This window comes from Plecotus auritus (genome assembly GCF_963455305.1).
Source record: "Plecotus auritus genome assembly, chromosome: 10".
NCBI classification, from domain to species: domain Eukaryota; kingdom Metazoa; phylum Chordata; class Mammalia; order Chiroptera; family Vespertilionidae; genus Plecotus; species Plecotus auritus.
Window position 1 is genome coordinate 36,495,367 of NC_137785.1, and position 27,657 is coordinate 36,523,023.

General features: G+C 49.9%; 2 protein-coding genes across 7 annotated transcripts in view; both read left to right on the plus strand.

Moving 5' to 3' along the window:
- Positions 1-13,368, plus strand: part of SUPT5H (SPT5 homolog, DSIF elongation factor subunit) — a 37,032-nt gene extending 23,664 nt beyond the window's left edge. For both annotated transcript variants that reach the window (XM_080643559.1, XM_080643558.1), the window contains exons 14-29: positions 126-219; positions 310-446; positions 1,136-1,291; positions 1,395-1,541; positions 2,383-2,529; positions 2,614-2,739; positions 8,932-9,016; positions 9,327-9,446; positions 9,533-9,635; positions 9,722-9,849; positions 9,948-10,053; positions 10,470-10,628; positions 10,739-10,907; positions 11,025-11,228; positions 12,769-12,864; positions 12,946-13,368. In XM_080643559.1, coding sequence (XP_080499685.1) covers positions 126-219; positions 310-446; positions 1,136-1,291; positions 1,395-1,541; positions 2,383-2,529; positions 2,614-2,739; positions 8,932-9,016; positions 9,327-9,446; positions 9,533-9,635; positions 9,722-9,849; positions 9,948-10,053; positions 10,470-10,628; positions 10,739-10,907; positions 11,025-11,228; positions 12,769-12,864; positions 12,946-13,089 — 2,121 coding nt within the window. In that variant the 3' untranslated portion in view covers positions 13,090-13,368. The remainder of the gene's footprint in view (positions 1-125; positions 220-309; positions 447-1,135; positions 1,292-1,394; positions 1,542-2,382; positions 2,530-2,613; positions 2,740-8,931; positions 9,017-9,326; positions 9,447-9,532; positions 9,636-9,721; positions 9,850-9,947; positions 10,054-10,469; positions 10,629-10,738; positions 10,908-11,024; positions 11,229-12,768; positions 12,865-12,945) is intronic.
- A 3,735-nt stretch (positions 13,369-17,103) lies between these two features.
- Positions 17,104-25,387, plus strand: TIMM50 (translocase of inner mitochondrial membrane 50). 5 transcript variants are annotated; one of them, XM_080644648.1, is made up of 11 exons: positions 17,104-17,244; positions 18,166-18,322; positions 18,934-18,965; positions 19,196-19,217; positions 21,357-21,415; positions 21,508-21,627; positions 21,942-22,046; positions 22,150-22,248; positions 23,397-23,553; positions 23,943-24,049; positions 25,175-25,387. In XM_080644648.1, exons 1-11 carry the CDS (start codon positions 17,137-17,139, stop codon positions 25,274-25,276), a joined length of 1,068 nt encoding a protein of 355 aa, XP_080500774.1. In that variant the 5' UTR covers positions 17,104-17,136; the 3' UTR covers positions 25,277-25,387. The 5 variants fall into 5 exon arrangements, with proteins under 5 accessions (XP_080500774.1, XP_080500773.1, XP_080500776.1 ...); XM_080644647.1 differs by having other exon boundaries at positions 17,107-17,244; positions 18,166-18,300; positions 18,882-18,965; XM_080644651.1 differs by having other exon boundaries at positions 17,142-17,244; positions 18,166-18,300.
- The last annotated feature ends 2,270 nt before the right edge of the window (positions 25,388-27,657 follow it).

Genomic DNA, 27,657 nt, shown 5'->3' on the forward strand with positions numbered 1-27,657 from the left:
TAGGTCTTTCCAGATAACCCTCAAGTCAGGAGTATCTCTAGGGGAATAATTCTGTCTTTAGCCCACTCAGCTGGTCTGTGACACTGGCTTCCATCCTCTTCTTCCCCTTGTCTCTTGGGGCTCAGATTACAGAGGGTGTGAAGCCCACACTCTCTGAGCTGGAGAAGTTTGAGGACCAGCCGGAGGGCATTGACCTGGAGGTGGTGACTGAGAGCACAGGTATTTGCTTTTGTCTGTAACTTAGGCCAAGGAGGAGCAGGTGGCTCATGCCAGGCAGCCCCCATGTCAGCCCCATGTCTGCCCCTGCAGGGAAGGAAAGGGAGCACAACTTCCAACCTGGGGACAATGTGGAGGTATGTGAGGGTGAGCTCATCAACCTGCAGGGCAAGATTCTCAGTGTGGACGGCAACAAGATCACCATTATGCCCAAGCATGAGGACCTCAAGGTGGGTATCCTACTGACCACATGTATATACTGGGATGAGGACATGACATTGTAACCATGAGTAATGTGAGGTGGGTGCTGGGTTTAGTTTGCATAGGAGTGTGTGTGTGTGTGTGTGTGTGTGTGTGTGTGTGTGTGTGTGTCAGTGCGAGGGCTTGTCTAGGCTAGCATGGTGGGTCTAGGGCCGTGGTCGGCCAACTGCGGCTCGCGAGCCACATGCAGCTCTTTGGCCCCTCGAGTGTGGCTCTTCCACAAAATACCACGGCCTGGGCGAGTCTATTTTGAAGAAGTGGCGTTAGAAGAAGTTTAAGTTTAAAAAATTTGGCTCTCAACAGAAATTTCAATCATTGTACTGTTGATATTTGGCTCTGTTGATTAATGAGTTTGCCGACCACTGGTCTAGGGTGAGGCTGTCTCCAGGTGGGTCTGAGATAGTGTCGAGTCTGGTGTCATGTCTGGGGACAGGTTGGCTCCGTGGGATAAAGAGTTGTCTAGGCTGATATCCTATCTGAATTCAACTGTCTCTGGGGCAGTCTGAGGGTTGTCCCGGTGGCCTAAGGTAGTCTGGTGTGAGCCTGGAGTAGGTCTTGGCTAGGGTCTTTTCGAGAACTTGAATGGATACTGAAGATGGGTGGGGCAGGTGATTTGTGGTGGCTTTACCTGCTCATTATCCCCACACCCAATCCCCAGGACATGCTAGAGTTCCCGGCCCAGGAACTTAGGAAATACTTCAAGATGGGAGATCATGTGAAGGTGATTGCTGGCCGATTTGAGGGTGACACAGGCCTCATTGTGCGAGTGGAGGAGAACTTTGTCATCCTCTTCTCCGACCTCACCATGCATGAGGTAGGTCAGAACGGGGGGAGCTGGCTGGATGTGCTCTGAGAAGACCCAGGCAAGGCAGGCCAGCCATTTGGGCCCTGCTTCACTCCTCTTCCTCTCTTGGCAGCTGAAAGTGCTCCCCCGGGACCTGCAGCTCTGCTCAGAGACGGCATCAGGTGTGGATGTTGGGGGCCAGCACGAATGGGGGGAGCTGGTGCAGCTGGACCCTCAGACCGTGGGTGTCATCGTGCGACTAGAGCGGGAGACCTTCCAGGTGTGTGTGCTGCACTCATTGGCAGGACTTACTTTTAGGGGGCTTTCTCTCTTTCTCTTTTCATCCTGGGAGGTGGCAGAGTATGGCAGGTAAGAGCCCAGACTGCTGTGTGTTGCAGACCTGCCTCTGTCACCCATAGCTGGCTATGTGAGATTAGGCAAGTGGCAAGTCAGTTACCCTTTCTGTGTTTCAGCTTCCCACCTATAAAATGGAGATAGTGGCAACATCTACTTAATTAGTTGTGATTGAATTTCTGAGGTCAGATATGCACCTTGGTATTCGGTGCTTGTTAAAGTAAGGGGTGTTGCAGGTTCCCTCTTCCCCTTCACCCATCCTCATGGATGTGGGAGCCACACAGCATAGTGCTTAGAATCCTGCACTCTGGATTCACATCTCAGCTCTGTTACTTTGGTGCTGTGTTACCCTGGGCTGCTGACTTGCCCTCTCTTGGCAAGACACCCCCTGTGTAAGATGGGAATCATGACAGCATCCATCTCAGAGGGAAGTTTTGAAGCTTCAGTAAAATCTTATATGAAGAATTTAGCATGGGGCCTGCCTGGTACAGAGTGACAGGTAAACATTAGCTATTATGTTAATATCAACTCCTCTGCCCATCTCTCCAGTTCCTGGTGTTCAATCAAGGGGGTGGAGTCTGATTGGGAACATTTTTGGTTGACCCAGTGCCTAGGGGCTGGCGCTCTGACATTTTGGTTGAGCAGAGCCAGGGAGCCTAGATGTCCTGCAGTCTCCCACAAGGAAGGATCATCCCACTTAAGGGAAGCCTTACTCCAGGTCACCATTTCCACTTTCACTCCTCAGTATCCCTCCTCTCCCTCCATAGGTGCTTAATATGTATGGGAAGGTGGTGACTGTCAGGCACCAGGCTGTGACTCGGAAGAAGGACAACCGATTTGCTGTGGCTCTGGACTCGGAACAAAACAACATCCATGTAAAAGACATCGTCAAGGTCATTGATGGCCCCCACTCAGTAAGTATGAGCTCCTGCCCATCAGCTACGTCTGAAAGAGTAGGGATGGGGCACAGCCATGAGTGACCGTTCTTTTTCCTCCAGGGCCGGGAGGGTGAGATTCGCCATCTCTTCCGCAGCTTTGCCTTCCTGCATTGCAAAAAACTGGTGGAGAACGGGGGCATGTTTGTCTGCAAGACACGTCACCTGGTGCTGGCTGGGGGCTCGAAGGTAAGGTGGGCATGGTGGCACCTTGTGTAATGGGTACCTGGCTTGGCTCTCCAGCCTTCCCTGACCCCAGGAGAGACAAAGAATGGGCTTGTAGAGAATTAGAGGGGCAGATGTCAGTGTCAGGTCCTCAGCAAAGTGTGAAGAAAAAGGTTTATTGGGTTTCTGAGCTATTTACTAAATCATTCATTCATTTGGTTTTATTGAGCACCTGTTAAGTGCCAGACATGATAAAAGTAGTGGATAAGAGGCAAACCTGTCCTCTTAGAGCTGTTACTTTGGAGGTGAACAGATAAGTACATACATGGCACAACATGCAATGTGGGGTGATGACAAGCACTGGGAAGAAAAATAAAACAGGAAAAGGAGATAGAGAATGATGCGGGGAGGGGGGGGTGCTGCTTTACTTTTATTTCATTTTTTAATTTTATCTTTATTCTTATGTTTTAGAGATATACCTTTAAACATTTTTTTTTGAGAGAGAAACATCAATTTGTTGTTCCACTTACTTATGCATTCATTAATATGTTTCCTGATCGAACCCGCAACCATGGTGTATTGGGATGAAGCTCTAACCAACTGAGCTATCCCACCAAGGCTCAAGATATACCTCACTTTTAATTCTCCTTAGTAAATGTGATAATTTTGTGTTTTGCCTGCTGCCTTAACAGGGAAGGTTTTTAAAATCTAATCATTTTATTTATTACTGTGTTTTTAAAAAATATGTTTTTATTGATTCAGAGAGGAAGGGAGAGGGAGAGAGATATAGAAACATCAATGATGAGAGAGCATCATTGATTGGCATTCTCATGTGTGACCCCCACAGGACATGTGCCCTGACCAGGAATCAAACCATGACCTCCTGGTTCATAGGTCAACGCTCAACCACTGAACGACACAGGGCCAGGCTTAATTCTGTGTTTTAAAGAAGGACTGGTTCAGAAAGGGAGAGGGGACAGATCTGCTGGTTTATACTTTTCATTAATCTGGTCAGTGATACAATTCATTCACCTAATGGGAGGCTCTTAGGATTTCGTTGAATAAGAGGTATATCTAAATACCTCTTGTTTTAAGATGATCAAACATAGACATATTCAAATATAAGTATTTGATTTTGTTCCACAGTCTATATAGTTGCTATTTGTGACTGCTATAGAACATTCCTCTTACTACAATAGTCTTTACTCTGGGTGTGTGGCTGAGGTTACAGTATGAGTTTTGATGGTGCTATTGATAATGCCTGCTTCATTTCCTTTGACTCCATTACTCTAATTTGCTTTCTTTCTTTAAGTGAATTTTATCCTGGGTCAATATGATAATATACATTTAGAATACTATTTTGTTTACGAATGTTGTAAAGTGATCCAAAATAGTTTGGGGGCAACATAATACCTATTTTAAATTTCAGAAAATCTCGTTACCAAAACTGGTTATCTAAAAGTAGTTCATCTTTGCCCTGCTGGTGTGACTCAGTGGTTGAGCATCGACCTATGAACCAGGAGGTCATGGTTCAGATTCCCAGTCAGGTCATATGCCTGGGTTGTGGTTGTGGGCTTGATCTACAGTAGGGTCCGTGCAGGAGGCAGCCACTCAATGATTCTCTTCATTAATGTTTCTTTCTCTCTTTATCTCTCTCCCTCCTTCCCTCCCTCCCTCTCTCCCTGTCCCTTCCTCTCTGAAATAAAAAAATAAATAAAATTAAAAAACAAACAAAAACCCTTAAGAAAAAACAAAAGTAATTCAACTTTGTTGTAGTTGTCCTTGTCAATGGAACAGAGCATCCTTCCTTAGAGAGTTATCATATGTGCTGTTTAGGTTAACTTGCATGTTTTCTGCTAGAGCTGTGTATATGCTGCCCCTGTGGGAGGCAGGAAGGAAGGGAAGGTGGACTACAAAGGAGAGGACTCTCTCTGCCAGAGGTGTGGTTATTTATTTATTTATTTTTTTAATATATTTTATTGATTTTTTACAGAGAGGAAGGGAGAGGGATAGAAAGTCAGAAACATTGATGGGAGAGAAACATCGATCAGCTGCCTCCTGCACACCTCCCACTGGGGATGTGCCCGCAACCAAGGCACATGCCCCCGACTGGAATCGAACCTGGGACCTTTCAGTCCGCAGGCCGACGCTCTACCCACTGAGCCAAACCAGTTAGGGCAGTGTGGTTATTTTTTATTTATTTATTTAAAATATATTTTTATTGATTTCAGAGAGGGAGCGAGAGGGATAGAGAGATAGAAACATCAGTGATGATAGAGAATCATTGATTGGCTGCCTCCTGCATGCCCCCCACTGGGGATTGAGCCTGCAACCTGGGCATGTACCCTTGACCAGAATAGAACTTGGGACCTTTCAGTCCATAGGCCGACGCTCTAGCCACTGAGGCAAACTGGCTAGGGCGAGGTGTGTTTATTTTAAAAGTAATACAAAATTGCATGATGGAATTTTAAGTTTAAATTTATTCTGCTGCTCTAATCCATTAACAAATGAAAAATGGTTCTGATTTTTTTAAAGCCCGTAAGTTTTAAAGGCGAAATATTACTGGTAACATGTACATTAATAACATTGTTAACATGATATATTTCATTTTCATCTTACATTGCTTTCTTTGTGTTTGTGAGAAACCCTAAGGAAGTTTATTGGCATTGAAGAGAAAAATGTCTAATAGACATTTTTTTTTTTAAATATATTTTATTGATTTTTTACAGAGAGGAAGGGAGAGGGACAGAGAGTCAGAAACATCGATGAGAGAGAAACACCGACCAGCTGCCTCCTGCGCACCCCCCACTGGGGATGTGCCCGCAACCAAGCCACATGCCCTCGACCGGAATCGAACCCGGGACCCCCCAGTCCACAGACCGACGCTCTATCCACTGAGCCAAACCGGTCAGGGCTCTAATAGACATTTTTAAAATATATATATATTTTATTGATTTTTTACAGAGAGGAAGGGAGAGGGATAGAGAGTTAGAAACAACAATGAGAGAGAAACATCGATCAGCTGCCTCCTGCACACCTCCTACTGGGGATGTGCCCGCAACCAAGGTACATGCCCTTGACCAGAATCGAACGTGGGATCTTTCAGTCCACAGTTCGACACTCTATCCACTGAGCCAAACCGGTTAGGTCTCTAATAGACATTTATAATGAAAGTTTTCCTAGCTTTTTCCTTAGTTTTTTCTTTTTTCTTTTTTTTCTTTAATTACTATGGTCTATAAAGGATAAGGATAGGAGATAGAGAATGATGGGGGCTGCTGCTTTAGATAGAGGAGGTTAAGGAAAGGCCTTAGGTGATACTTGAGCAGAAACTGAATATATGTATGGAGAGCCACATGAATATCTCAGGGACACAGCAAGTGCAAAGGCCCTGAGGTGGTATTTGCAGGAAGGTTCTGTAGAACCAGGTATCAGAAAGAAAATCGGGGAGAAACCAAGATGGCGGCATAGGTAAGCACCTAAACTGCTGCCTGGCACAACAATTTCAAAACTACAACTAAAAGACAGAACGGACACCATCCAGAACCACAGGAAAGCTGGCTGAGTGAAAATTCTACAACTAGAAGGAAAGAGAAAAGCTCACAGAGAATTGGAGGTACGGCAAAGGGTCTTTGTGCGCGCAGAGAGGAAGGGCGGCTGAGAGCCTGGCTGACTTTCTGGCGGAAGGGGGAAGGAAGCCCCCGACCGCACTGAACCCCAGTTCTGACTGCACTGAACCCCAGTCGCGGGCGAAACCCCGTGGACCCAGGCTCATACAGGGGAAGTCTGGACTGTCAGGTAGAGAGAAAGGCACCCGGAGACTCGGAGACCCGGGGGAGCCCTGGCAGGCAGGGTTCTGGAGGCGCGTGCGCCAGTGTGCACAAAGGCTGCGGAGGTTGCCACAGGCTTTCCCTAGCAGAAGGGAGTCCGAAGCTCCTGACTGCACTGAACCCCAATTCTGACTGCACTGAACCCCAGTTCCAGGCGAGCCCCTGGGGACCCGTGCTCTTACGGGGGGGAATCTGGACTCTCGGGCAGAGACTCGGGAGCCGGGGAAGGCAGAGGTCTGGGGGCACGCGAGTGCCAGTGCACACAAAGGCTGCGGAGGTTGCCACAGGCTTTCCCTAGTGGAAGGGAGTCAGAAGCTCCTGACTGCACTGAGCCCCAGTTCTGACTGCACTGAACCCCAATTCCAGGCGAGCCCCTGGGGACCCACGCTCTTGGGGGAATCTGGACTCTCGGGTGGAGACTCAGGAGCAGGGGAAGGCAGAGGTCTGCAGGCGCGCACGCAAGGGCAAGGCTGACTGGAAGCCAAGACTGGCTGCTCCGCCCTGAGACTCCACCCCATCCAAGCTGAGCACAGAGGCTATTGCAATTTGGCAAGTCTAATCCTATAAGGCTGTCTCCTACACCGAACTTCTCCCAGCATAGACACAGCTGATCCTTACAGCCAACTGGCCTGGAGGTCAATTCCTCCCAGTGATACCAACAACAATCAAGACTTAACTACAACAAGGCTGTACACACAGTCCACAAAGGGGTGCACCAAGAGTGTCCACCTCAGGTTAACTGGGGAGGCTGACCCACTGGGCCATGTAGGAAACCTAGCACACAAATCTACCCTACCAACTCTGGGAAGCAGTGAAAATGCAGCGTCAAAGAAACATCACAAACGAAAGAAATGGAGGAAAACAAACGACTGGATATAGAATTCAAAACCACGGTTATAAGGCTTTTCAAGAATATCCTAGAAAAGGCCGATAAATATAACGAGACCCTCGAAGATATGAAAAAGGACCAACTAGAAATTAAACATACACTGACTGAAATAAAAAATATTATACAGAGACCCAACAACAGACTAAAGGAACACAAGAATCAAGTCAAAGAATTGAAATACAAAGAAGCAAAAAACACTCAACCGAAAAAGCAAAAAGAAAAAAAAATCCAAAAAGTTGAAAATAGTGTAAGAAGCCTCTGGGACAACTTCAAGCGTACCAACATCAGAATTATGGGGGTGCCAGAAGAAGAGAGAGAGCAAGATACTGAAAAGCTATTTGAAGAAATAATGACCGAAAACTTCTCCCACCTGGTGAAAGAAATAGACTTACAAGTCCAGGAAGCGCACAGAACCCCAAACAAAAGGAATCCAAAGAGCACCACACCAAGACACATCATAATTAAAATGCCAAGAACAAAAGACAAAGAGACAATATTAAAAGCAGCAAGAGAAAAACAGTTAATTACCTACAAGGGAGCACCCATACGATTGTCAGCTGATTTCTCAACAGAAACTATGCAGGCCAGACGGGAGTGGCAAGAAATTTTCAAAGTGATGAATAGCAAGAACCTACAACCAAGATTACTCTACCCAGCAAAGCTATCATTCAGAATTGAAGGTCAGATAAAGAGCTTCACAGATAAGAAAAAGCTAAAGGAGTTCATCACCACCAAACCAGTATTATATGAAATGCTGAAAGGTATTCTTAAAGAAAAGGAAGAAGAAAAAAGTAAAGAGAAAAATTATGAACAACAAATACATATCTATCAACAAGTAAACCTAAAAATCAAGTGAATTAAAAACCTGAGGAACAGAATAATCTGGTGAATATAATAGAATCAGGGGCATAGAAAGGGAGTGGACTGATAATTCTCAGGGGGAAAGGGGTATGGGGGGGTGCAGGAAGAGACTGGACAAAAATCATACACCCATGGATGAGGACAGTGGGGGGGGAGGTAAGGGCAGAAGGTGGGGTGGGAACCGGGTGGAGGGGAGCTATGGGGGGAAAAAGGAGAAAGAATTGTAATAATCTGAATAAAGATTTATTTAAAAAAAAAAAAAAGAAAAGAAAGAAAGAAAATTGGGCCTGGGATTTGGGTAGCTGGGACTAGGAGGTGGTTTCCTTAAGGCCCTGCAAATGGGATGGTGAAGTCCGTGGCATGCAGTTTTTGTTTCACTAGGGATTTAAATTCCTGACTACCAAATTTCAATTCCACTCCTCGACTAGGGCCTCTTGATTAACGGGCCCACGATGGCATAGGGGTGGTGGCAGTTTCCCCAAAGGGAAATTGAGGTATTGTCACCAGGAGGAGGTGGGGATGGTGGCTGGAAGGTTCAAGTAGGAACTGTTCTCAAATGCATGCAGGCAGTTTGGCAAGGGGGCTAGGGGTCAGTCACCCAGACCCTGCCTGTCAGTTCACTTCTTGTTCCTCCTTTAGCCACGAGATGTGACCAACTTCACCTTGGGTGGCTTTGCCCCAATGAGTCCCCGGATCAGCAGCCCCATGCACCCCAGTGCTGGAGGTGAGGGGGAGTCAGGATGGGCCTGTGTCTGGGGATTGGGGAGGAAGGTTCAGCCCACAGTCACTGAGTGCCTACTCTGGGCTGGCTCAGCCAGATGGGGCTCACAGCCTACTGGAGACCAGGCCCCACCCCATAGTGACAGCCTAGGGTGGTCAGGGCTGTGATCGGAACCCCAGAGAAGGCTTCTAACCCAGCAGGGGAGGAGGAGAGTCAAACTGGTGAAGAGAGGGTTTGTGGGTACCCTAGCTGGGCACAGAATGTGAGGGGAGGGCATGGCCCTGGGACTGGTGATGTTCTTTTCCCTCCTCAGGTCAGCGTGGTGGCTTTGGTAGCCCAGGTGGCAGCAGTGGTGGCATGAGCAGGGGTCGGGGGCGAAGAGACAATGAGCTCATCGGCCAGACTGTGCGCATCTCCCAGGGGCCCTATAAAGGTGATCTTTGAAGGCCATGTGGAGGCCTGGGGAGGGGGCATGGTGAAGGAGAGCCCCACCCAGTCTGACCTCCTATTTTCCACCAGGCTACATTGGTGTGGTGAAGGATGCCACGGAGTCTACGGCCCGAGTGGAGCTGCATTCTACCTGCCAGACCATCTCTGTAGACCGTCAGCGGCTCACTACAGTGTACGGGCTGGGCCAGGGCAGGGCTGGGAGTGGGTTATCAGGTGGTGAGAAGGCCTACTCACCCCACTAGTTGTCTCTGTCCACAGGGGCTCACGGCGCCCGGGTGGCATGAACTCAACCTATGGGCGGACACCCATGTATGGCTCCCAGACACCCATGTATGGTTCTGGCTCCCGCACACCCATGTATGGCTCTCAGACACCTCTTCAGGATGGTGAGTGCTCCCCAGGGGACAGGGAGGAGGGGTGATGTGGGGGGAACTGGAGAACTGGAGATAGGACAGAGCTGAAGAACACATCTCTCCTGTTACAGGCAGCCGCACCCCGCATTATGGCTCGCAGACACCCCTGCATGATGGCAGCCGTACTCCTGCCCAGAGTGGGGCCTGGGATCCCAACAACCCTAACACGCCATCACGGTGAGGACCAGTTGCTGAGGGCACAAGGTTTTCTGAGCTACTGGGAGTGTGTGCCATGTGTGAGTTATGCTGGGTGTCTGGGGAGTAGAGGCTCACCCTGAATTCTCTGCTTCCAGCCCTGGCTGGTCTGTGAAGGAGTAGGCATGGCTGGGGCAAAATAATCTTTCTGACCCAATAGCACACTGGTTAAAACCTGGGTTTGGAGATATTGTGTGTGACTTTGGTCATGTGACAGGTTGTGTGACTCTGGGCAGCCTAATCTCTGACTCTAGTCTCCTCAGCTCTGAAATGGAGGTTTCCAGATGAGGCTGTTGTAAGGGTGAAGTTGTCTCAGTTTGTCTGGTTACAGTGCTCTTCTGGAAGCATTTGCTACATTGTTATGATCACCATTTTAAACAGACTTCTCTCTCCAACAGGGCTGAGGAAGAATATGAGTACGCCTTCGACGATGAGCCCACTCCATCCCCACAGGCCTACGGGGGTACCCCCAATCCCCAAACACCTGGCTACCCAGACCCCTCATCTCCACAGGTTAACCCGCAGTACAACCCACAGACACCAGGGACACCAGCCATGTGAGTCCACTGGGGTAGCCCTAATTAACTCCTGCCCAAACTCTCCCCAATGCCACCACTTCCTCTTCCCTGCCCCCAACAAATGGCCCCTTTGCTCCTTGTCTCCGCAGGTACAACACAGACCAGTTTTCCCCCTATGCTGCCCCCTCTCCACAAGGCTCCTACCAGCCCAGCCCTAGTCCCCAGAGCTACCACCAGGTGGCACCAAGCCCAGCTGGCTACCAGAACACCCACTCTCCGGCCAGCTACCATCCCACACCCTCGCCCATGGCCTATCAGGTGCTGGTTAGCTGGCATGTCTCTTGAGGGTGGTGGCCTAGGGTGGGTCTCAGGCCTTTAAGTACAACCAGCTCAGATGACCTATTCCCAACAGTACTGCCCCTCTTTCTCCTATAGGCCAGCCCCAGTCCGAGCCCTGTTGGCTACAGTCCGATGACACCTGGAGCCCCCTCCCCTGGTGGCTACAACCCACATACACCAGGCTCAGGCATTGAGCAGAACTCTAGTGATTGGGTAACCACTGACATCCAGGTGAAAGTGCGGGACACCTATCTGGATACGCAAGTGGTGGGGCAGACGGGGGTCATCCGCAGTGTCATGGTAAGTGGGGCCCAGGATGGTGGGTAGGTAGGCATCCTCTCCTTTGGGTGTTCCATAAAGTCTGTTGTGTTCATGACTGGAGTTCCCGCTGCCTGGAATAATGATTGACACCCATAAGTATGGCTACTTTGTGATATACTCTGTTGTGCCAGGCTTCACCCACAGCGCTAGGCACCCACAGCCCCTGGGCTCCCTGCTCCAGCACTACTGGCCTCTCCATTTTTTAGTCACCGAGTTCCCTCTAGCCTCAGGACCTTTGCTCATCACTTTCTTCTGTCTAGAACTCTCTTCCTTCATTCTTTGTCTAGTTAACTTCTCTTCATCTTCAGGAAAGCACCCAGGCTATTTCAGGTCTGTATCTTATAGGTCCACATAATTCTTTCTCATGGACCTCTGCCTAAAAGCTTTAAGTTTGCCCTGGTGATTCTTTGATTACTAATCCTGTGCTTTATTCCTAAGTAGTCCCAGTTCTTAGTTGAAGAACTGGCACCTTGTTTGGCTCACCAGCAAATAGTGAATTAATTAAACATCCGAGACCAAGCAAGACAGCTCCAGGCTCTGCCCTCAAAGATTTCATATTCTAGTGGGACATGTTACCAGACATGCCCCCGACACTGCCCGAGTGGCCAGAGCTGAAATAATGGAAGCCCAGAGGGCAAGGGGAGCTATGCAAACTCAGAGAAGGCACCTTACCAACTTTGGAGGGGCTCAGGGAGGGCTTCCTAGAGGAGACATCTGCACTGAGACCTGAAGAATGAATAGGAGTAAGTGGCTGGAGAAGGGGTTAAGTATGTTCCAGACAGAGCGGGCTCACAAAGGCCTAGAGGTGAGGGAAAGCCTGGCACATTTTGGGGAGTTGAAGTATGTTCATCATGTCTGAAACATAAAGAACCAAGCCAGAGAAGTGGCTGGGGCCAGGTCACGTGTCAGCCTGGGGAATGTGGACTGTGTCCTGAGGACACGGAGGTCATGGAAGAATCCATGCAGGGATCACATATGTTTTTTGGGATTAATTCACTATGTTGCTCTATCAAGGTTATGGGTGGAAGCTGGGGGAAGGTCAGGCTGCACTACAGGGCCTGCGGAAGAGGTGGGGTAGGAGGAGAGAGGAGGGAAACACCTTCAGGAGGCTGAATGGACAGGCCTCAGAGCTGGAGGTTGTCAGTGAAGGAGCCAAGACAAGGTTCAGAGTCTGGCTGGGGACTGAGGGATTGTAGGGCCATCCCTGAGATAGGGCCCAGGAGGAGCAAGTGTGTGGAAAAATCTGAAGCCATTTTAGGATGAAGAGTTAAGTGCCTGAGAAGCAGTGTCCCTTTTGGCCTAAGGTGGCTTCATTCTGATGCTTCTCTTGCTGATCTGGTCACCCTGCCCCTACATACCAGACTCCAGGCCTTGGAACCTGGCCCAGCCTTGGCCTTTGCTGCCATGTCACCTTGGGAAAGTGACTTCTTAGAATGAGCACTGAGCCCGAGTCCCCTGCGTGTGAGCATCAATCCTATGTTGGGAGCAGGTCAGGCTAACCAGGTTGTCCCTACCCCAGGGAGGCATGTGTTCTGTGTACCTGAAGGACAGTGAGAAGGTTGTCAGCATCTCCAGTGAGCACCTGGAGCCCATCACCCCCACCAAGAACAACAAGGTAAGGAGGGACATGGCTGTGAGCACTGGGCTTCAGGCACTGGGCTGCTGGCATGGACCTGACACCATGCCCACTCTCCAGGTGAAGGTCATCCTGGGCGAGGATCGGGAAGCCACAGGGGTCCTGCTGAGCATCGATGGTGAGGATGGCATCGTCCACATGGACCTCGATGAACAGTTCAAGATCCTCAATCTCCGCTTCCTGGGGAAGCTCCTGGAGGCTTGAGGCAGGCTGGGCTGGTGAACTTTGGCAGACATCTGGCAAATAGAGGGTGTCCCTTCTTCCTTCCCTAGTCCTTGGTTCTGACATAGGATCCAGGTGTGGAGCAGACCATAGCCTGGTTGTTCAGTATTTCCTTTGTTTTCCTTTCAGGATTCCTATCTTTCTCCTTGATGTTTATGGGAATCAGAGTAGAGTCTGGGGGAGGGTCCCCATCTTCCTGTATCCTCCCTTCCTCAGCTTGCTTTTATGTTAGGGTCTTACAATAAAAAGCTGTCAAAAGTCCTGCGTGTGTATGTGTGCTAACGTAAAAACATTCAAACTTGTAAAGAATTGTTGTGAGTTTATTTGATCTAAACTGTCAACAATTGCCGGGAAGCAGAATCTCAACGGATTGGATAATGCTCTGGAGAATGGCAGTTCTTCACCTTGTTTTATACATTGTAATCAAAGGAGATGTAAGTGGGTTACATGAAATCCATTGGTGATAGATTTGAGAGGCGGGAGAAAGCAAAGGCAGGGTGGGGAGAACCTCTGGGGATTGGATAAAGTAAAATGATAAAAAAAAAATGATAGACACATACTTCTTTTACTTAGGTAGGTGCAGGATAGTTAACAGTTAATAATTAACAATAACAGTGAAGGAATTTATGGTCTCTGTCCTGACACCCAGGTGCATTTGGTTGTGCCCTAAGGGGTCCTGAAAAAAGAAGGTACAAGTAAACTTGACATTGCTAAGATATGTTATCAAAGATGCAAAAAGACAATAGGCTCAGTTAAGGTAAAGAGGGACTTTGTCAGGGAAGACACTGGTCTAGGACATGACTACCCACCATAACTGTTTTTAGTTAAAAGTTTTAATTTCAGACCATCCTTTGTGGTTACTTTATGTCTTTGAGGCATCATGCAGGCCTTTCCTGAGCTTGTCAGGTTAGGATGTGGCCTTTTTTTTTTTTTTTTTAAATCCATATGTGTTTGTAAAGTGGGGTAATTTTTTTTTAATATATATTTTTATTGATTTCAGAGAGGAAGGAAGAGGGAGAGAGAGAAACATCCATGATGAGAGAGAATCAAGGTGGATCGGCTGCCTCCTGCAAGTCCCCCACTGGGGATCGAGCCCACAACCCCGGGCATGTGTCCTTGACTGGAATCGAACCCAGTACCCTTCAGTTCACAGGCCAACACTCTACCCACTGAGCCAAACCAGCTAAGGCAAGTGGGGTAATTTTTAGACCCTACTTGCTTCCATGGTGTGTGGTCTTGGGCAAATAACTGAGTCCTCCCTAAGCCTCAGTTTCCCCATGTAGAAAATGATACTGCCACCCCAGGGGGCACTTGGGAGGAATGTCTGAGAAAACTTGGTAAAGAGGTTAGAACAAAACCTGCCATGTGACTGATGAAGTTACATCTTACTCATGTTTGAGTTGTGTGGAAATCAGTCAATATCCTGACTCAGGAAACCTAAGTTCCTCCTGTTGTGCTGTCCTTTCTCTTGAGCCTACATAGTGGTGACCTCAGAATTGCTGTAGCTTGTCTGATGGCATGGGGGTATAGACAATGGAGCCTATGACCTTCCTTCACCTTCCTCATTTGATATTCATGTCCTTTTACAAATGTAACAATCCTATATAATAAAGAGGTAATATGCAAACTGACCATCACTCCAACACAAGATGGCCACCCCCATGTGGACACAAGGTGGCTGCCACAATTTGGCCAGCAGGGGAGGGCAGTTGGGGGCAACCAGGCTTGCAGGGGAGGGCGTTTGGGGGAGGGACCAGGCCTGCAGGGGAGGGCTGTTGGGGGCGACCAGACCTGCAGGGGAGGACAGTTGGGGGTGACCCAGGCCTGCGGGGGAGGGCAGTTGGGGGGGTCCAGGCCTGCAGGGGAGGGCAGTTGGGGGCAACCAGGCTTGCAGGGGAGGGCAGAGACCTGCAGGGGAGGACAGTTGTGGGGGGGGACCAGGCCTGTAGGGGAGGGCAGTTGGGGGCAACCAAGCCTGCAGGGGAGGGCAGTTGGGGGCAACGAAGCCTGCAGGGGAGGACAGTTGGGGGTGACCCAGGCCTGTGGGGGAGGGCAGTTGGGGGGGACCAGGCCTGCAGGGGAGGGCAGTTGGGGGCGACCAGACCTGCAGGGGAGGGCAGTTGAGGAAGACCAGGCCTGCAGGGGAGGGCAGTTGGGGATCAGGCCTGCAGGGGACGGCAGTTAGGTGCAATCGGGCCGGCAGGGAGGGCAGTTAGGGGCAACCAGGCTGGCAAGGGAAGGAAGTTAGGGGTGACAGGGCCAGCAGGGGAGGACAGTTAAGGGTGACAAGGCCGGCAGGGGAGGGCAATTAGGGGTGGCCAGGCCAGCAGGGGAGGGCAGTTAGGGGCTATCAGGCCAGCAAGGGAACATTTAGGTGTCGATCAGGCTGGCAGGAGAGTGGTTAGGAGGTGATCAGGCTGGCATGTAGAAGCGGTTAGGGGCAATCAGGCAGGCAGGGCAGCAGTTGGGAGTCAGCAGTCCTGGATTGTGAGAAGGATGTCCCAGATTGGAGAGGGTGCAGGCTGGGCTAAGGAACAGCCTCTCCCCCACCCTCCTCTGCCATGCATGAATTTCGTGCACTGAGCCTCTAGTGTATTATAAAATATTTCAAAAAGATATACCAGGAACACCTGTGTCCCCACCATCCAGTTTAGGAGACAATATGTACCAAATAGCAACCACTTTAGCAGCACCCGCAGTCCATTCCCCCCCATAGGTATCCACAACCCTTAACTGCATTTGTCTTTTGTTTTGTTAATCCTCACCTGAGAATATTTTTCCATTGCTTTTCAGAGAGTGTGTGTGTGGGGGGGGGGGAGGGGGCAGAAAGAAACATGATGTGAGAGACATGGATTGGTTGCCTCCATCACGCTCCAGACCGTGTGGGGTGGGCGGGGAGCGAACCCACGTACATGTGCTTGTGTGTTTGACCAGGAATGGAACCCGCCACCCTTCTGTGTGCAGTCTGATGCTCTAACCATTGCGCCACATCGGCCAGGGCCCATTTGTCTTTTGACTTGGTACTTTTACCACCACAGTATTTACCCCTCAATGTTATATGGTCGTTTTACGTGTTTTTAAAGTTCACATAAATACTATCAGACTTTCCTCCCTCAAACGAATTTGAAGGAGATCCATTGTGGCTACTAAATCGTTGATTTCCCACACTCCCGACAGCGCCCAACGCAGCCGCTGTTCCTTTGGCAGGTTCCCATGAAATGGTTGGCCTATCCACCTGGGAGGAAGGGCGAGAGAGGGGTCTGAGAACAGGAGCGTAGACAGATGGCCTCCACGTTGAGGAAGCGAGTTAGTGAGGGCTGGCAGCCTTAGGGTTTCAGTATGGGCTCAGCTTTATCTCTGAGCAGGTACTGTAGCCAGGGCGGTGGAGGGCCCTACAGCCCCAGCAGCGCGTGGAGCAGGCTGACTCTCCATCCCTTTGGGGTCCTCAAACTTTTTATTTTTTTTATTTATTATTATTATTTTTAAATATATTTTATTGATATTTTACAGAGAGGAAGGGAGAGGGATAGAGAGCTAGAAACATCGATCAGCTGCCTCCTGCACACCCCCCACTGGGGATGTGCCCGCAACCAAGGTACATGCCCTTGACCGGAATCGAACCCCGGACCCCTCAGTCCGCAGGCCGACGCTCTATCTACTGAGCCAAACCGGTTTTGGCAGGTCCTCAAACTTTTTAAACAGGGGGCCAGTTCACTGTCCCTCCGACAGTTGGAGGGCCGGACTATAGTTTAAAAAAAAAACTATGAACAAATTCCTATGCGCACTGCGGGCCCGGGACGAGTCGGCTGCTAACCGCGGGCCGTAGTTTGAGGATGCCCATTAGGCGCTTGGGGGCAGGCGGAAGGGCCACTTCAGGCGAGCACGGCCACAGCTGGACGCCTGAAGCCCTTTGTCTCTCTCGGGCTGCCATCCACCCGTCCCGCCCCTGCGTTCCCATTGGCCAGAGCCCCGCCCGGGACAAGAGGGAAGAGGGGCGAGTGGGCGGAGGCCGCGTGACGTCAATGCAAGATGGCGGCCTCGGCGGCTCTAGCCCTTCGCTGGCGGAGCGGGCTCTCGCTCGGCGCACGGGGATTGTGCGCGAGGCTGGTGACGCTGCCCCCCCGGGCCTCGGACCAGGTGAGCGAGACGGTGGTGGGCTCCAGGTGCAAAGGCCCCTTCCTGGATTTCCGGGCGGATCGCCGCTCCAGGGTTCTGGGACGCAGCACCTCAGGGTGCTGAATGGAACGCCGCCCGCGTTTTGGTTTTTCCCAGCCTCCCGGGGTGACCGACACTTGCTCCCCAGGGGTGGGGTGGGTGCTAGGGGCTCCAGGACATTCTCTGCACTCCACTTCCTTTGGACACCACGTGGGTGCCGAGGGAGGAGGGTCACCTGTTCCTTAACTCAATGGCCGTTCAGGGAATAACTTGAGGGGAAGGGACTCAGGACGCTGGAATCGCAGCCTGGCCTTGTGGATATTTTCCCCGCGGTAGTGATGGTGGTGAAGTAGATGTTCGGGCTTTTGATTCGACCTGCCTCCATGTTGACTGAGAACCAGCCTTTTGACCTCCAGGTCCATCACTTCCGTGCCCTATTCCCCAATCCCCAGACAAGCGATAGCAACCCCACACCCCCAGCTCCCCATCCCGGCTCGCAACCTCTTCCCCTCTATAACCTGAGCTCCAGACATCAGGATGCCTTAACTCCCTGTTCTATCCCCCTGTGTGCCCTCCATTGCTTTGCTCCTGGCATCCCAATGTTCAGCCAGGCTCCTGATCTCATTTCCCCGCTCTGCTTTTCTGGGCTCCAGGTTCTCCAGTCCTTTGCCTGCAGTATCCTGGGTACCAGGCCTATCGACTCTTGAATCTCTCAGACAGTATTTCTTGACCCCTCTGAGAGACCCGGTCAAACTCCTGGCTGCCCCTCCAGGGACACAACCCAGAGGCTATGTGGGTGTCTGCTTCCTGGCTCTGGACCTTGATTCTTATCTGACCAGGGTGTCGGAACCGTCCTGACTATTTCTCTCCTCATTTGGCTAACCAACCCTTTCTCAATTGTAGGCCAAGGAGATCGGGAGCCGCCCAAGCACTAAGGCCCAGGCCCAGGGGTCACAGCAGCAGCAGGGCTCGGAGGGTCCCAGCTATGCCAAAAAAGTCGCACTCTGGCTTGCTGGGCTGCTTGGGGCTGGTGGAACCGTGAGTGTCGTCTATATCTTCGGTGAGGGACATATTCCTGTCCTGCAGTTTTGTTCTGTTGGCTCTTTATTCTCCTGCAGAAGCTTCCCCTCTTTACCCTAAGGGCTTTACCCATCATCATTCCATGGCTTCTCCTACAATAGGACAGTCAACTAGAACAGCAGTTGCCAACCAGTGGTTTACGGAGGTCTGAAAGGTTGGCAACTGCTGAACTTAGAACATCTACCTTGGAAAGTGGGAAATCTCCTTTCTTCTCTCTTCTATCCCCTGTGCTCAAGGTTCCACTGTTTCTAGTTGGTTTTGTACTAGTCTACAGGGAATAAGTTGGAATAGGGGAAAATGGGGAAGGATAGGCCTGGATCAGCCTCCTAAATTGCCTCTTTCCTCTGCACCCAAAACTCCAGCCCTCCACTAGTCCCTTTATCACTCATAGACCCAGGAGATCTGGCCCCATTCCCTCGTTTCTTAGAGACCCAGGCATCCTGGCTATAAGCCCCCTCTCAGTTTTAGGAGACCATGTTTCAAGCCCTCTTCCCTTACATCCAAGAATCCAGGCCCTCTGCTTTTTTTTCTCCCTCAAGACCCAAGAGATGGGGTCCCAGTTCCTCTGGTTCATCTGTGTCTTCCTTGCAGGAAACAACTCTGTGGATGAAACTGGTGCCAAGGTAAGGGGGAAAGACACCCAGAGGCCTTGCTAGGGGTCTCATCCTGTGGGTGCCACACCCCCCTACTCCCCTTTGGTCAATTCAGGCTCATTTCTGGTCTGGAGTGAGTCTCTCCCTCCCAGGCACCTTTGCCTACTCCTTCCAGGGCCCTGGAGATGATTCCTTTTCTGGGTGTGATGGGGTTTTGCCTCTGCGATCTCAAACCCTCTGTTTTTCTCTCTATCTCATAGATTCCCGATGAATTCGACAATGGTGAGTAAACAAGCATAAAATCTGTGGTCCCCTGACCCTCCTTACTCTGCCATTTGTAGGGATGTTGCTCTGCCCATATGGTGCCCCTCCTCCTTCTACTGGGGGTAGGGGAGTCAGTAGATGGATGACTTTTGGGGGAAGGGCATTACAAAGCCCCAGTCCCCTTCTCTGGCCCCTCAGTCCAGGAGCAGATGGTCAGGGACAGATGGGGGGAGGGGAGTCTGGGGTGGGAGTGCGTTGGGTGAAGGTGCTGTCTATTGCCAGACACACATGGCGTCCTGTGCCTTAGATCTGATCATAAGCAGCCCCTAAGTCCCTCCACTTTATAACAGCCTCTTCTCCCCGCCCCAAGCCTCTACCCCATCGAGCTCCTCATTTCCAAAACAATGCCTCCTTCCTCCCTCCCCCTTTTAGTTAGCTTTTGGTAGGGAGTTTCTGACAGATTGGACAGTAGAGAGTAGTTGTCAGGTTTGTTTGTTTTTAAAGAATATATCATTTTCATGGTTTTATTTTTTGTTTTTTCTGTTTCTTTTTTCATAATATATATTTTTTATTGATTTCAGAGAGGAAGGGAGAGGGAGAGATAGAAGCATCAATGATGTGAGAGAATGATGGATCGGCTGCCTCCTGCACGCCCCCTACTGGGGATTGAGCCCACAACCCGGGCATGTGCCCTGACCAGGAATCGAACCCGGGGCCCTTCAGTCCACAGGCGGACGCTCTATCTACTGAGCCAAACTGGCTAGGGCAGTTGTCAGTTTTGTCAACACCTGGCCCTTCCCAGGAGAAAAATAAAGTTGGTAGGTGCAGAAAGCTACTGTTAGTGTTTGGAAGTTTGCACACTGGGATGTTGATACATTGTTTATTTTAAACTGGGCAGGTGGGTAGATATGATGTCTTAACTGGGTAGAAACAGAATCATACTGGTTTAAACAAATCAGTATACTGATTATCACTGGTTAGGTAAACAAGCAGATTTAAAAATATGTGGTTACCCCTGGCTAGTGTGGCTCAGTGGTTGAGTGTCAGCCTATGAACCTGGGGTCAAGGTTCAAGTCCCAGTCAGGGCACGTGCCCGGGTTGCGGGCTCTATCTCCAGAGTGGGCCATGCAGGAGGAAGCCACTCAATGATTCTCTCTCATCATTGATGTTTCTCGCTCTCTCCCTCTCTCCCCCCTTCTCTGAAGTCAATAAAAGTGTATTTTAAAAAATAAAATTTGTATTTACTAACTTAATTGGTTCCAGTGTTTTGGTTTTTAAAACAAAAAATACTGCGTTGAAGTAGGCAGTTATGTAAGTTTGTACTTTTAATTTGATTCAGTAAATTAACTTAAACCAGGATTTTTCATTCTAGGCCCTATTGATATTTTGGATCAGATAATTCTTTGTTGTGGGGGAGTGTACTGTGCATTGTATGATGTTTAGCAGCTTCCTGGGCCTCAACATACTAGATGCTAGTGTCTTGACAATCAGAAATGTTTCCAGACATTGCCACATTTCCTGGGGAGAGAGGGAGACAAAATTGCTCCTAGTTGAGAACCACTGGTTTAAAGTACACAAATGTGTGTATATGCCATCATTAAAAAAAAAGTTTTTATTTCAGAGAGGAAGAGAGGGATAGAAACACCAACGATGAGAGAGAATCATAGATTGGCTGCCTCCTGCATGCCCTACACTGGCATGTGCCCCAACTGGGAATTGAACTGTGACCTCCTGATTCATGGGTCAGCGCTCAACCACTGGACCACACCGGCTGGACTGTCCATCATTTTTTAACTAGACTCAGCATACTAGCTTAAAGCAGGCAGATCTGGAAGCCTAGTGTTTCCAAATGAACTAAATATAGTGGCATCATGTCAGCAGAGTTATAGGTGGACTTCAAGTGGGCAGATGTATAAACATTCTATTTTATATTTGGGGTGGTGTGTGGATGAAGTATTTGAGTTAAAATTGGACAGGTGAATAAATATATTTGTTCCTGTCTGGTTGTTATGTCATTGCCTTCTACCTTTGGACTTAGAGATGAGCTGATTCAAAACGGGTAGACCTGTTTGTATCTGGTACATAAGTAAAGCCATGGTTTGTCCAGAGGTTGAACAGTGGCTTATCTTGGAATCCCTTTGTGCCCTTGTGTTCTAGATCCAATTCTGGTACAGCAGTTGCGCCGGACATACAAATATTTCAAAGATTATAGACAGGTGAGCAGGAGCCCTGGGCCCAGTCCCTATCCCTCCATTCCCCAGCCCCCTGCTCCTTGTCTGAATGCCCCCATTCTGTCCTTGTACCACAGATGATCATCGAGCCCACTAGCCCCTGCCTTCTCCCAGACCCTCTGCGAGAGCCGTACTATCAGCCGCCCTACACGCTGGTCTTGGAGCTCACCGGCGTCCTCTTGCACCCTGAGTGGTCGGTGTGTCCTGGGGAAGGCAGCGAGTTGGGGACACTGGATAGACCTGGGTGGACAGATCATGATGATGTGGTTAGGAGCATTAGCTTGGAGCCAGTCTGGGATTTAGCCCAAGCTCCACTGTGTGATCTTGGGGAGGAGGTGTCACTCTCACTGCCTCTTTCCTCAACTGATGCTCCCCTCCATGAACCCCTCAGGCGCCATATAGACAGGGGAAGAGCAGGCTGGTTCTGGGAATCCCTCAGGCTGGGTCTTGGTTCTTTTGGGGTCTCTGGGGCCTCTAGGTCTCAGCGCTTTACTCTTCTCACTCTCCCCAGCTGGCCACTGGCTGGAGGTTTAAGAAGCGTCCAGGCATAGAGACCTTATTCCAACAGCTTGCCCCTTTGTATGAAATCGTCATCTTTACATCAGAGACTGGCATGGTGAGGCCCTGGAGAAGGGAGGGATGGTCTACGTGGGGGAGGTGTGAGAGAGCTGCAGGGCCAGGGCTCAGCCTGACTTTGTTCTTCCTCCATTGTACTCCAGACTGCATTTCCACTCATCGACAGTGTGGACCCCCATGGCTTCATCTCCTACCGCCTCTTCCGGGATGCTACACGATACATGGATGGGCACCATGTTAAGGTGCCATGTCGGGGCCATGGGTGGATCTCTGGGATTGGGGGTTGGGGGTTGGCACTTCATGAGGGAAAGAGGACCCAGCTCTGACCCTAGTGTCAGTGCTGCTTCTGGGTCTGCTCCAGGTCTGATCCTGTCCCCAGTCTGGACTGAGCCTCTGGTCCCTCTCCCCCAGAATCTGGCAATGGAAGTGGGGGGAAATGGGGTCTTCCTAAAGAGGGGTAAGGGGTAAGAAAAAGGAGGCTGTTTTTATTTCTCTGTGTCTGGAACTGAGTATCTCTGGGACTGTGTAATTATAGTATATTATCTGAGACCCTGTTGGGGTTTGTTTGACCTGGGGTCTGTTGCTGTCACCAGCAACATACCCATGGAAATGGGAGTTCATGGGTCTGTGAATGGGTCTCTGTGAGTCTAAGTCCAAGTTCCCATATGTTTAGGTGTCTGTTGGCTTTCTCACTGTATGTTGGTGGATCTATGTAGTTCTTCAAGGTTCAGAAGGATGTGAACTGTGATTGAGTGAAGAGTCTGTGTCTGGGTACCTGTCTTTGTGTGAGTCCCAGTGTAGCTATAGATCTGTCTGTGTTTCTTTTTGTTGTTGTTAATCCTCACCTAATTGATTTTTAGAGAGTGAGAGGAAGGGGGAGAGGCACAGAGAGAGAAACATTGATGGGAGAGAGACACATCGATTGGTTGCCTCCTGCAAATGCCCCGACCAGGGCAAGGGATGGAGCCTGCAACCGAGGTACATGCCCTTGACCAGAATTAAACACGGGACTCTTCAGTCCGCAGGCTTATGCTCTATCCACTGAGCCAAACCGGCTAGGGCGGTCTGCACTTTTTTATCTGGGTGAGAGGTTCACAAACTTTCAACTTGGCACAGTCACTTGGGGCAGTGGTTGAACACACAAGTGCTTGGCTTCCTCCCCAGGGAACCTCCAAATCAACCTGTCTGTGTACCAGGCCCTGGGTCCAGGAATCTCTGTGACTAGCTCCCTGGGGAATTTGATGCCATCATCCCAGCTTGGTCTTTGGGAGGCTCCATCATGATGATCCTGGTGTGCAATGGTGTGTGTGTGTGTCTGTCTCTCCCTTTGTGGGTTCTTTGTGGGAAGGGAAGGGGCATAGACTTTAACCTACTTATTCCCGACTTCTAGGACATTTCCTGTCTGAATCGGGACCCAGCCCGTGTGGTGGTTGTGGACTGCAAGAAGGAAGCCTTCCGCCTACAGCCCTACAATGGTGTCGCACTACGGCCCTGGGACGGCAACTCTGATGACCGGGTCTTGTTGGACCTGTCTGCCTTCCTCAAGAGTGAGGCTGACCCCTGACCTGACTTCTGACCCTAGAGCAGTGGTCGGCAAACCGCGGCTCGTGAGCCGCGGTTTGCCGCTCTGTTGACTAATGAGTTTGCCGACCACTGCCCTAGAGCCTTTGACCTTCAAGAGGAATTACAGTCACTTGATTTTGGCTTGTTTTTCATGTAAAACTGGGTGCTTGAGATGTGGAAGGTTTACAAGCATCTTGCAATCTTTAGAAGCTTAGCATTTTGGGTTGCTCCTCAGGAATGTTTAGGGGAGCCCTTTTAAATTGTTGAAAAGTGTTCCAGGTAGCACTGATCCCCTAGTATTTGACCTTTATTCTTGTGGGCCTGCCTGCCTCTGGCCTTCAGCCTGGATGACTCCTGCCTGCTGTGTCCCCAGCTATTGCATTGAATGGTGTGGAGGATGTCCGGACTGTGCTGGAACACTATGCCCTGGAGGATGACCCGCTGGAGGCTTTCAAACAGCGCCAAAGCCGGCTAGAGCAGGTGGGTGCTCAGATCCCAGCCCAGGTGGGGGACTTCGCAGCAGTTCTCCAGAGTCCTGAAGGTGGAGCCCTGGAGCAGCCTGGCTCTGCTCTGGGCTTTGTGACCTTGAGCAGATAGATACCTTCTCTTCCACACCACCTGTCCTGTAGGGCTCTTGTAATGTTGGGCAAATTGATTCTGCACCTGCTCTGAGAAAAGGAGGCAGAAAACACCAAGCATTTGAGATAGATCTGGGAGAGGAGTTGTCCTTGGTGGTCTTGAGCTGGTCTGGGGGCCCCAGTGTTTTGTGGACCATGGGTTGGATCAGGTCTAGAAAGAGAGATCCATGAACATTTGGCCCCAGGGTCTGGGGAATGAGTTCTGGTGGTCTATTGTGATCTTGGTGACTTGGAAGTACGACTAAGTATGGATTGTCCTAGCTGGTCTGGTTCAGTGGATAGAATGTTGACCTGTGGACTGAAGGGTCCTGGGTTCAATTCCTGTCAGAGGCACATGACTGGGTTGCAGGCTCGATCCACAGTAGGGGGTGTGCAGGAGGCAGCCGATCAGTGATTCTCTCTCATCATTGATGTTGCTATCTCTCCTCCCTTCCTCTCTGAAATCAATAAAAATACGTATTTTTAAAAAGTATAGATTGAGTCTGGGAAAGAGATTCCCTGGGATGTAGACTGAGGTTGATTAGATTCTGCATTGGGTCCTTGGAGTAGGGCCAGAATTCTTGGGAGATTTGAGCCTGGGATCCCCCCACCATCCACACACAAATCATAGGGCTCCAGGCTGGGCAATGGGAGACCAGGGAACAGAACAGTGCAGTCTGGTAAAGGGTTTCAAGTCTCGCCAGCATCCATGCAGGGGTAAATAGGTTCCGGGGCCCCCAGGGAGCTGGGGAAGGTGATCATGAGGGTACTGGGATTTGAATCTGGGCTCCTATGACTCACAGCTGGCTCATGCCAGTGTTTGGTCTCAGTTCCTGGGGTCTGGGCTGTTTTGGGGGTTTGGGAGAAGGGGTCTGGGCTGGGCAGAGGCTTAAGAAAGGTGGCTTCTGGGCTGAGAACTGGGGACCTGGGAGTCTGGGAGGAGGCTCTACTCACCCTGCTGACCCTCTCCCTCTTTGCCCTGTCCCAGGAAGAGCAGCAGCGCCTGGCCGAGCTCTCCAGATCCAGCAAGCAGACCCTCTTCTTCAGCTCTCTTACCAGCCGCCTGTGGCCTCGCTCCAAACAGCCCTGACCTCTGGGCCTCCTCAAACTTAGTGCCTGGGTCCTGGACCCCAGGCTGCAGTGCTCCCAGACCACGGCTTGGGCAGCCACATGTCCAATAAAGTCCATCCCAGACGCCATACTCCTGTGTCCAGAGAGTCTCCAGATGGGGGCATTGGGGTGAGGTCTGAGTGGCTGATTAGCTGCCAAGCACAGAGTGGTTACTTTGGTGGATCAGGGCTGGTTTTTAACCCAGGCCTGGTGATCTGAAAACCTGGGTCCCTACTCTGGCTGAGTCTTCTGTGTCCTGTGTGATCTGCAAAAAGTGCAGCTCCCTTTTTGGCTGCAGATTCCCCATCTGGAAAAGAGAAGAGAGGACTTCCCTGGGGGTTTAAAGACAGGTAGCTGCTTAGGCTGCTGTGTAAATATGTGAAGCATGGGCTCAGTGGACTCTGGTGGACAGATCGCCCGATCCCAAGAGGCAGCTGCTGCTCAGCTCTGCCAGCTATGGCCCCATGGAAAGATGGGGATAGAGTTGCTTGATCTTATGATTTTTTAAAAATATATTTTTATTGATTTCAGACAGAGAGAGAGATAGAGACGTCAATGATGAGAGAATCATTGATCGGCTGCCTCCTGCATGCCCCACACTGGGGATCAAGCCTGCAAACCCGGGCATGTGCCCTGACTGGGATTTGAACCATGACCTCCTGGTTCATATGTCAACACCCAACCACTGAGCCATGCTGGCCAGGCTGATCTTCTGATTGTTAATGGAAGCCAGAAATTGGGATTTTTATATTAATAATAAATCTCCCAATATTTAAATCTTGGCTTCTAATTAAAACAGGCAGACTGTGTATCAGCACTCTCAGTGGAACTTTCTATAATGTTTATACTGTTCTGTATCTGCACTGTCCAGTGGCCATGGGCTATTGAGTACTTGCAATGTGGCTAGGGTAACTGAGGAATGGAATTTCTAATTTTGTATTATTTTAATTAATTTAAATGTAAGTAGCTACATGTGCCTCCAGGGCCCTGAATTGGACAGCATTTATTATTTAAGAATATAAATTCCTGACTGTCCGAGTTCAAATCCCAGCTCTACCACTTCCTGTGTGAGGTTGAGCAAGTTACTTCACTCTCAGTGCCTCAGTTTCCACATTTATAAAAGAATAATAATGGTACCTACCCCACAGTAGTTTGAGGGCTGAATTAGGCACTCTATGTAGGCACTCAAATAGCAGCTGTGAATTTTGGGCAAGGCACCTTTCTGCCTCGGTTTCCTCATCTGTAAAATGGAGGTGATGATAGTACCTATCTAACTCGAGTGGTTATGTGGGCTAAATGGGACAGTTCCTATTCAAACTATATGTATACTCACATGGGGCTTGTTACCAGGCCATACTGGTTATTCACAGATTGAAATAACCTGTACAGTTTGGCAGCCTCTCCAGCTGGCATTTAATGCTAGTACTAGTTAAATATTTTAAAAAGACCTCTGGTGCTGTTTATAGTAATTAAAATATATTTCAAACTGTGTGGGCCAGGTTGAACTTGTGAACTCCAGATTTTTAAAGAAGCACACAGATGTCTACAAAGAATTAAGATATGCACCCCCCAACTCCAAGTGTACTGTCTATAATGGTAGGGAATAGTTTCTTGATATCCCTAGAACTCCCTAGGACCTCTGCAGGATTGAGGGAGGGGCTGCAGGGTTTGGGGTTTTTTTGCACATATCTTTGAGAATTGGAGACTGTCTTAACCAAAAGCAAAGGTGGAGACTGAGGCTTATGTGTTTGGGCAGTGTGATCTGGAGAGTGAGTGGAGAATAAAGGAAGAGCCACCACAAGTGTGTGCTTGCCTACCACATGGGTGACACAGTCCCACAGAACCTGAGGAGCCTTTTGAAATGTAAATCAGATCGGTCTGCCCACATGGCATGAAAGAAGGAAGTGTGTTTGCCAATTGGCCCCTGTCCCCCAATGGTCCAGTAGCCCTGGGGATTAAAGCTCTGGCACTGGCTGGCGCATGCTTCAGTGCCCATTAGGCCTCTCCCCCAATCTTGGTGCTGGCTGAGAGACGGTGCTGTCAGGCCACACCTGCTTGAGGCTGGAGGGCAAGGGGAGGAGAGGTGTAGACATGCACAGGTGGCTTCTGAGACTGCTTATGTTACATGGCCTAGGACAGTGGTCGGCGGTTTGCCGCTCTGTTGACTAATGAGTTTGCCGACCACTGGCCTAGGATGTTTTCCTTAAGTGCTCTAGGGCTGTATCATGGCATCATCTGAAGGGCAGGATTGGGCTAATTAGTGTTAAGGCATAACCCCAACAGGGTCTGAATTCCCATGTCACCATTCGCAAGCCTATGGTCCTGGACAAGGTCTCAGGCTTCACACTTTCCTCATAAGAG